Source organism: Seriola aureovittata, chromosome 9, assembly GCF_021018895.1.
Source record: "Seriola aureovittata isolate HTS-2021-v1 ecotype China chromosome 9, ASM2101889v1, whole genome shotgun sequence".
NCBI classification, from domain to species: Eukaryota; Metazoa; Chordata; class Actinopteri; order Carangiformes; family Carangidae; genus Seriola; species Seriola aureovittata.
In genome coordinates this window covers 10875562-10886738 of record NC_079372.1, presented here as the reverse complement: position 1 = coordinate 10886738, position 11177 = coordinate 10875562, and the positions used below count along the sequence as shown (strand labels likewise).

The window sequence follows — 11177 nt, the reverse complement described above, 5'->3', positions numbered from 1 at the left end:
TAGGAGACAGAGCCCTGGAGGTTTAACAGTAAATCAACTTTATTAGAAATAAAGAAAACAGAAAATCCATTGTGCTGTCTTGTTACAGCTCTCACCTCTTGTTGTCACTTGTAGTGCTTTTTTAAGCTAAAGAGGTCCCTCAGGTAGCCTTTATCTTTATATTGTGCTTCTTGTTCAACACATCCAGAACTTGCGGCAGTAACTCCATGTTTATAAGTGGCCTTTCTAGATCCTCTGTGGAACTGTGCAGTGACAGATTAGTGTTCAGCCTCCTCCTGTGTTTGGGCTTCAGCGAGCGTAAAGAGTTGGCCTCGAATCCTGTGTGTCTCTTATCTATTGACAGAGTGTAGGTGGACGTTTTTGCTAGTGTCAGGCTCCACAGAAGCAGAGCGATGATGCAGCATAGTATCAGTCCCACCAATGTGTTGTAAGTCCCACCAGTGCACCTTGTCAGGACACAGGAAGAGAAGTAGTCATCGCTGAGTTCAGTGATGGCTCTCTGAGCCACGGAGCTCGGACTGGCACACATGGGCTTCTTTAAAACAATATCTCTGTTCTTCAGCAACCAGTTCCTCAGGTATTGGATCCTGCAGTCACAGTGGAAGGGGTTCCCATATAGTGAGACCTTTTTCAGACCAACCAGTCTGTCAAACAGGCCTGGAGACACTGAGGTGAGCTGACTGTCCTCTACATGAAGCTCTATGGTGTTTAAGGGCAGCTCCATGAGGCTTAAGGAGCTGCAGTTCATTTTCAGACCAGTAGACAGCAGGAGTGAACATAGGCGCGGTTGACCAAAAGTATGTGCACTTGCTGTGGCCAAGAGGAGGAAGACAGCTAAGCTCAAACCAGGGAGCATCCTGCAGGATCAGGAAAATGTTATTCATTATTTGTATTGTAATTTCCAGTTTGCATAATAATGGGAAATTATTACAAAACAGTGAGGATGCTTCAGAGAATGCTTACAGTGCAACACTCAGCAAATTGTTATATTGCACTTGTACATTAAGCTGTATATAAGGACAAGATTAACATTAAGCAATAAACAGAAATGGTCCATGGAATGAGACCTGAATGAAATGTTGTTGGACAAATGACAAAGTGGAAGTGAAATCAACAACAGACAGAAAACAAAAAGAAGCCCGAACCTTTTAGAGTGAAGCCAACTTGGATGTTTTGACTTGTGCTGCCAGTCATCTTCAAAATGTCATTATGTATTCACTGCTCTTGTCCAATGTTGCTTTAGAGCTTAAGCATATGTTCTCTCCTGACCTCACGGTGTCCCTGTTTTGTAACTGTCGTGTTACTAAACTCCCAGTACACCCAATAGAAAAACGCATCAGTGTGAGGAGCGCACCAATAACACTGCACAGTTATGGTGCAGTTGACATGAAGGGAATCCATGTGGTTACAGGAGATAACAGTTTATCTATTAAAAAGAGTGGCAGGGGCTATCTGGAGCTCTCCTCAAGACCGGCCCAAGGCATAAGCGAACTAAGCAGCTGCTTATGTATATATAGCTAGTGTGCACAGGAAAATGTCAGGAAAAGGTTTACTTGTCAACAACAATCGGCTGTGATTGTCTTCATGATCGAATCAGTACAACTTCACTCCCTCTTGTGTGATATTACTTAGGAACACCAGCATTCTAGGACCCATAGGCCATGTGTAGGGCCATAGATAGATAGAGCCATGGACCCATAGATGTTTGTTGACATCTCTATGCCCTACTATACTATGATGTTTTATGCCATACTACACTATGACGTTTTTTGATAATTTTATGCCATACTATACTATGACGTTTTTTGACAATTTTATGCCTTACTATACCATGACGTTTTTTGAAAATTTCATGCCATACTATACTATGACGTTTTTTGAAAATTTCATGCCATACCATACTATGACGTTTTTTGAAAATTTCATGCCATACTATATTATGACGTTTTTTGACAATTTTATGCCTTACTATACTGTGACATATGTTGCCATACTATACTGTGACGTTTTTTAACAATTTTATGCCTTATTGTAATATGACGTTTATTGAGGTTTTGTACCTTACTATACTATACTATGAGGTTTTAATCCATACTATACTATGAGGTTTTAATCCATACTATACTATGAGGTTTTAATCCATACTATACTATGACGATTTATGCCTTACTATACTATCACGTTTTTTTGACATTTTTATGCCTTACTATTCTAAGATGTTTTATGCCTTACTATAGTATGACGTTTTATGCCTTACTATACTATGATTTTTTTTTGACAATTTTATGCTAAACTGTACCATGACTTTTGTTGACAATTTTATACCATACCCTACTATGACATTTTTAGACAATTTTATGCCTTACTATTCTTTGAATTTTTTATACCAATGAGAAGGTTAAAAGTTCAAGCCCAGTCTCAGGCCATTCTGTTAGGGTTTTGCATGTTCTTCTTGTGTCTGCATGGATACTCTTAGGGCAATCTGGCTTCCTCTCACAGTCTTTTAACATGCATGTTAGGTTTATTGCCGACTGTAATGCCTTACTTTAGTATGACGTTTTATGATTTACTATACAATGATGTTTTTTTTTTTTTTACAATTTTATGCCTTACAATACTATGATATTTTTTTACATCTAATGCCATGCTATACTATGATGTTTTTCTGACGTTTTAAGCCATACTATACTGTGACATTTTTCAAAATGTTTATGCCATACTATACCATGATGTTTTTTGACAATTTTATGCCTTACTATACTATGACGTTTTTTGACAATTTTATGCCTTACTATACTATGACCTTTTTTGACAATTTTTTGCCTTACTATACTATGACATTTTTTGAGAATTTTATGCCTTACTATAATATGACATATTTTGCCATACTATACTGTGACGTTTTTTTACAATTTTGTGCCTTACTGTAATATGACATTTTTTGAGGTTTTATGCCTTACTATACTATGACATTTTTTGAGGTTTTATGCCTTACAATACTATGACATTTTTTGTCATACTATACTATGACGTTTTTTGACAATACTATACTATGCCGTTTTGTGACAATTTTATACCATATTATACTATGACGTTTTTTGACAATTTCATGCCATACTATATTATGACGTTTTTTGACAATTTTATGCCTTACTATACTGTGACATTTTTCAACATTTTTATGCAATACTATACTTTGACGTTTTTTGAGGTTTTATGCCTTACTATACTATGAAATTTTTTTCCATACTATACTATGACATTATTTGACAATTTTTATGCCATACTATACTATGACCTTTTTTGACAATTTTTTTCCTTACTATACTATGACATTTTTTGACGTTTTATGCCATACTATACTATGACCTTTTTTGACAATTTTTTGCCTTACTATACTATGACATTTTTTGAGAATTTAATGCTTTACTATAATATGACATATTTTGCCATACTATACTGTGACGTTTTTTTTACAATTTTGTGCCTTACGGTAATATGACGTTTTTTGAGGTTTTATGCCTTACTATACTATGACAATTTTTGTCATACTATACTATAACGGTTTTTGACAATTTTATACCTTACTACATTAGGACATATGATGCCATACTATACTATGACGTTTTTTGACAATTTTATGCCTTACTATACTATGACATATGATGCCATACTATACTATGTCGTTTTTTGACAATTTTATGCCTTACTATACTATGACATATGTTGCCATACTATACTATGACATTTTTTGCAATTTTTATGCCATACTATACTATAACATTATTTGACAATTTTTATTCCATACTATACTGTGACGATTTTTAACAATTTTATGCCTTATTGTAATATGACGTTTTTTGAGGTTTTATGCTTTACTATACTATGCCATTTTTTGTCATACTATACTATGACGTTTTTTGACAATTTTATGCCTTACTATAATAGGAAATTTTTTGCCATACCATACTATGACATTATTTGACAATCTTATGCCTTACTATACTATGCCGTTTTGTGACAATTTTATGCCATACTATACTATGACGTTTTTTGACAATTTCATGCCATACTATACTATGACGTTTTTTGACAATTTTATGCCTTACTATACTATGACATATGTTGCCATACAACACTACAACGTTTTTTGACAATTTCATGCCATACTATACCATGACGTTTTTTGAAAATTTCATGCCATACTATACTATGACGTTTTTTGAAAATTTCATGCCATACCATATTATGATGTTTTTTGACAATTTTTATGCTTTACTGTAATATGATTGTTTGAGGTTTTATGCCTTACTATACTATGAAATTTTTTGCCATACTATACTATGACATTATTTGACAATTTTTATGCCATACTATACTATGACGTTGTTTGACAATTATATACCATACTATACTATGAAATCTTTTTGAGAATTTTATGCCATACTATATTATGATATTTTTTGCCATACTATACTATGACATTTTTTGAGGTTTTATGCCATACAATACTATGACATTTTTTGTCATACTATACTGTGACGATTTTTAACAATTTTATGCCTTATTGTAATATGACGTTTTTTGAGGTTTTATGCTTTACTATACTATGCCATTTTTTGTCATACTATACTATGACGTTTTTTGACAATTTTATGCCTTACTATAATAGGAAATTTTTTGCCATACCATACTATGACATTATTTGACAATCTTATGCCTTACTATACTATGCCGTTTTGTGACAATTTTATGCCATACTATACTATGACGTTTTTTGACAATTTCATGCCATACTATACTATGACGTTTTTTGACAATTTTATGCCTTACTATACTATGACATATGTTGCCATACAACACTACAACGTTTTTTGACAATTTCATGCCATACTATACCATGACGTTTTTTGAAAATTTCATGCCATACTATACTATGACGTTTTTTGAAAATTTCATGCCATACCATATTATGACGTTTTTTGACAATTTTTATGCTTTACTGTAATATGATTGTTTGAGGTTTTATGCCTTACTATACTATGAAATTTTTTGCCATACTATACTATGACATTATTTGACAATTTTTATGCCATACTATACTATGACGTTGTTTGACAATTATATACCATACTATACTATGAAATCTTTTTGAGAATTTTATGCCATACTATATTATGATATTTTTTGCCATACTATACTATGACATTTTTTGAGGTTTTATGCCATACTATACTATGACGTTTTTTGACAATTTCATGACATACTATACTATGACGTTTTTTGACAATTTTATGCCATACTATACTATGACGTTTTTTGACAATTTCATGCCATACTATACTATGACATTATTTGACAATTTCATTCCTTACTATACTATGACATATGATGCCATACTATACTATGTCGTTTTTTGACAATTTTATGCCTTACTATACTATGACATATGTTGCCATACTATACTATGACATTTTTTGCAATTTTTATGCCATACAACACTACGACGTTTTTTGACAATTTCATGCCATACTATACTATGACGTTTTTTGAAAATTTCATGCCATACTATATTATGACATTTTTTGCCATACTATACTATGACATTTTTTGCAATTTTTATGCCATACTATACTATAACATTATTTGACAATTTTTATTCCATACTATACTGTGACGATTTTTAACAATTTTATGCCTTATTGTAATATGACGTTTTTTGAGGTTTTATGCCTTACTATAATAGGAAATTTTTTGCCATACCATACTATGACATTATTTGACAATCTTATGCCTTACTATACTATGCCGTTTTGTGACAATTTTATGCCATACTATACTATGACGTTTTTTGACAATTTTATGCCATACCATATTATGACGTTTTTTGACAATTTTTATGCTTTACTGTAATATGATTGTTTGAGGTTTTATGCCTTACTATACTATGAAATTTTTTGCCATACTATACTATGACATTATTTGACAATTTTTATGCCATACTATACTATGACGTTGTTTGACAATTATATACCATACTATACTATGAAATCTTTTTGAGAATTTTATGCCATACTATATTATGACATTTTTTGCCATACTATACTATGACGTTTTTTGAAAATTTCATGCCATACTACATTATGACATTTTTTGACAATTTTATGCCTTACTATACTATGACATATGTTGCCATACTACACTACGACGTTTTTTGACAATTTCATGCAATACTATACTATGACGCTTTTTGACAATTTTGTGCCATACTAAATTATGACGTTTCTTGACAATTTTTATGCTTTACTGTAATATGATTGTTTGAGGTTTTATGCCTTACTATAATAGGAATTTTTTTTGCCATACTATACTAGGACATTATTTGACAATTTTTATGCCATACTATACTATGACGTTTTTTGACAATTTCATGCCATAATATATTATGATGTTTTTTTGAGAATTTTATGCCTTACTATACTATGAAATTTTTTGCCATACTATACCATGACCTTTTTTGACAATTTTATGCCATAATATACTATGAGGTTTTTTTGAGAATTTTATGCCTTACTATAATATGACATATTTTCTCGTACTATACTATGACATTTCAGAAAATTTCATGCCTTACTATACTATGACGTTTTATGCCTTACTGTAATGTGATGTTTTTTTGAGGTTTTATGCCTTACTATATTATGACATATGTTGCCATACTATACTATGACGTTTTTTGACAATTTCATGCCATAATATATTATGACTTTTTTTGAGAATTTTATGCCTTACTATACTATGACGTTTTATGCCTTACTATACCATGACATTTTAGACGATTTTATGCCATACTATACTATGACATTATTTGATGTTTTATGCCATACTATATTATGACGTCTTTTGACAATTTCATATACTATACTATGATGTTTTTTGATGCTTTATGCCATTCTATACTATCACGTTTTTTTATGTTTTATGCCATACTATACTATGACGTCTTTTGACAATTTCATATACTATACTATGTCGTTTTTTGATGCTTTATGCCATACTATAGTATGACGTATTTTGACAATTTCATGCCATAATATATCATGACCTTTTTTGCCATTTTTTGCTATACTATACTATGACGTTTTTTGACAATTTTTATGCCTTACTGTAATGTGACGTTTTTTGAGGTTTTATGCCTTACTATAATATGATGTTTTTTGAAGTTTTATGCCTTACTATACTATGAAATTTTTTGCCATACTATACTATGACATTATTTGACAATTTTTATGCCATACTATACTATGACGTTGTTTGACAATTATATACCATACTATACTATGAAATCTTTTTGAGAATTTTATGCCATACTATATTATGACATTTTTTGCCATACTATACTATGACATTTTTTGAGGTTTTATGCCATACAATACTATGACATTTTTTGACAATTTCATGCCATACTATACTATGACGTTTTTTGACAATTTTATGCCTTACTATACTATGCCGTTTTGTGACAATTTCATGCCATACTATACTATGACGTTTTTTTGAAAATTTCATGCCATACTACATTATGACATTTTTTGACAATTTTATGCCTTACTATACTATGACATATGTTGCCATACTACACTACGACGTTTTTTGACAATTTCATGCAATACTATACTATGACGCTTTTTGACAATTTTGTGCCATACTATACTATGACGTTTTTTGAAAATTTCATGCCATACTAAATTATGACGTTTCTTGACAATTTTTATGCTTTACTGTAATATGATTGTTTGAGGTTTTATGCCTTACTATAATAGGAATTTTTTTTGCCATACTATACTAGGACATTATTTGACAATTTTTATGCCATACTATACTATGACCTTTTTTGACAATTTTTTGCCTTACTATACTATGACATTTTTTGAGGTTTTATGCCTTGCTATACTATGACATTCATTGTCATACTATACTATGACGTTTTTTGACAATTTCATGCCATAATATATTATGATGTTTTTTTGAGAATTTTATGCCTTACTATACTATGAATTTTTTGCCATACTATACCATGACCTTTTTTGACAATTTTATGCCATAATATACTATGAGGTTTTTTTGAGAATTTTATGCCTTACCATAATATGACATATTTTCTCGTACTATACTATGACATTTCAGAAAATTTCATGCCTTACTATACTATGACGTTCTATGCCTTACTGTAATGTGATGTTTTTTGAGGTTTTATGCCTTACTATATTATGACATATGTTGCCATACTATACTATGACGTTTTTTGACAATTTCATGCCATAATATATTATGACTTTTTTTGAGAATTTTATGCCTTACTATACTATGACATATTTTCTCGTACTATACTATGACATTTCAGAAAATTTTATGCCTTACTATACTATGACGTTTTATGCCTTACTATACCATGACATTTTAGACGATTTTATGCCATACTATACTATGACATTATTTGACGTTCTATGCCATACTATATTATGACGTCTTTTGACAATTTCATATACTATACTATGATGTTTTTTGATGCTTTATGCCATTCTATACTATCACGTTTTTTTATGTTTTATGCCATACTATACTATGACGTCTTTTGACAATTTCATATACTATACTATGTCGTTTTTTGATGCTTTATGCCATACTATAGTATGACGTATTTTGACAATTTCATGCCATAATATATCATGACCTTTTTTGCCATTTTTTGCTATACTATACTATGACGTTTTTTGCCATTTTTACGCCTTACTGTAATGTGACGTTTTTTGAGGTTTTATGCCTTACTATAATATGATGTTTTTTGAAGTTTTATGCCTTACTATACTATGACATATGTCGCCATACTATACTATGACATTTTTGACAATTTTATGCCATACCATATTATGACGTTTTTTGACAATTTTTATGCTTTACTGTAATATGATTGTTTGAGGTTTTATGCCTTACTATACTATGAAATTTTTTGCCATACTATACTATGACATTATTTGACAATTTTTATGCCATACTATACTATGACGTTGTTTGACAATTATATACCATACTATACTATGAAATCTTTTTGAGAATTTTATGCCATACTATATTATGACATTTTTTGCCATACTATACTATGACGTTTTTTGAAAATTTCATGCCATACTACATTATGACATTTTTTGACAATTTTATGCCTTACTATACTATGACATATGTTGCCATACTACACTACGACGTTTTTTGACAATTTCATGCAATACTATACTATGACGCTTTTTGACAATTTTGTGCCATACTATACTATGACGTTTTTTGAAAATTTCATGCCATACTAAATTATGACGTTTCTTGACAATTTTTATGCTTTACTGTAATATGATTGTTTGAGGTTTTATGCCTTACTATAATAGGAATTTTTTTTGCCATACTATACTAGGACATTATTTGACAATTTTTATGCCATACTATACTATGACCTTTTTTGACAATTTTTTGCCTTACTATACTATGACATTTTTTGAGGTTTTATGCCTTGCTATACTATGACATTCATTGTCATACTATACTATGACGTTTTTTGACAATTTCATGCCATAATATATTATGATGTTTTTTTGAGAATTTTATGCCTTACTATACTATGAAATTTTTTGCCATACTATACCATGACCTTTTTTGACAATTTTATGCCATAATATACTATGAGGTTTTTTTGAGAATTTTATGCCTTACTATAATATGACATATTTTCTCGTACTATACTATGACATTTCAGAAAATTTCATGCCTTACTATACTATGACGTTTTATGCCTTACTGTAATGTGATGTTTTTTGAGGTTTTATGCCTTACTATATTATGACATATGTTGCCATACTATACTATGACGTTTTTTGACAATTTCATGCCATAATATATTATGACTTTTTTTGAGAATTTTATGCCTTACTATACTATGACGTTTTATGCCTTACTATACCATGACATTTTAGACGATTTTATGCCATACTATACTATGACATTATTTGATGTTTTATGCCATACTATACTATGACGTCTTTTGACAATTTCATATACTATACTATGATGTTTTTTGATGCTTTATGCCATTCTATACTATCACGTTTTTTTATGTTTTATGCCATACTATACTATGACGTCTTTTGACAATTTCATATACTATACTATGTCGTTTTTTGATGCTTTATGCCATACTATAGTATGACGTATTTTGACAATTTCATGCCATAATATATCATGACCTTTTTTGCCATTTTTTGCTATACTATACTATGACGTTTTTTGCCATTTTTACGCCTTACTGTAATGTGACGTTTTTTGAGGTTTTATGCCTTACTATAATATGATGTTTTTTGAAGTTTTATGCCTTACTATACTATGACATATGTCGCCATACTATACTATGACATTTTTGCCAAACTATGATATGACGTTTTTTGCCATTTTTATGCTTTACTATACTATGACATTTTTCGACAATTTTGTGCCTTATTATACTATGATGTCTTTTGAAGTTTTATGCCTTACTATACTATGACATATGTTGCCATACTATACCATGACGTTTTTTGATAATTTCATGCCATAATATATCATGACGTTTTTTGACATTTTTTGCCTTACTAGACTATGAAATTTTTTGCCATGCTATACTATGACCTTTTTTGCCATTTTTTGCTATACTATACTATGACGTTTTTTGCCATTTTTACGCCTTACTAGACTATGACATTATTTGACAATTTTTATGCCATACTATACTTTGACGTTTTCTGACAATTTTTTGCCTCACTGTAATATGACGTTTTTTGAGGTTTTATGCATTACTATAATATGATGTTTTTTGAGGTTTTATGCCTTACTATACTATGACATATGTTGCCATACTATACTATGATGTTTTTCGCAAATTTCATGCCATACTATACTATGACGTTTTTTGACAATTTCATGCCATAATATATTATGACGTTTTTTGACAATTTCATGCCTTACTGTAATACGACGTTTTTTGAGGTTTTATGCCTTACTATAGTATGACATTTTTTACCATACTATACTATGACGTTTTTTTGCCATTTTTACGTCTTACTAGACTATGACATTATTTGACAATTTTTATGCAATAC

The 11177-nt window shown here is 30.5% G+C and overlaps 1 protein-coding gene across 1 annotated transcript; it reads right to left on the bottom strand.

Moving 5' to 3' along the window:
* Nucleotides 1-21: 21 nt before the first annotated feature.
* Nucleotides 22-1316, bottom strand: gp9 (glycoprotein IX (platelet)). The gene is made up of 2 exons (XM_056385009.1): nt 1146-1316; nt 22-857 (listed from the first exon to the last, which is right to left on the bottom strand). Exon 2 carries the CDS (start codon nt 854-856, stop codon nt 140-142), a length of 717 nt encoding a protein of 238 aa, XP_056240984.1. The 5' UTR covers nt 857; nt 1146-1316; the 3' UTR covers nt 22-139.
* Between the last annotated feature and the right edge of the window lie 9861 nt (nt 1317-11177).

Coding starts and splice junctions, on each gene's coding strand:
- gp9 (XM_056385009.1), bottom strand. CDS start 856: ATGCTCCCTGGTTTGAGCTTAGCTGTCTTCCTCCTCTTGGCCACAGCA.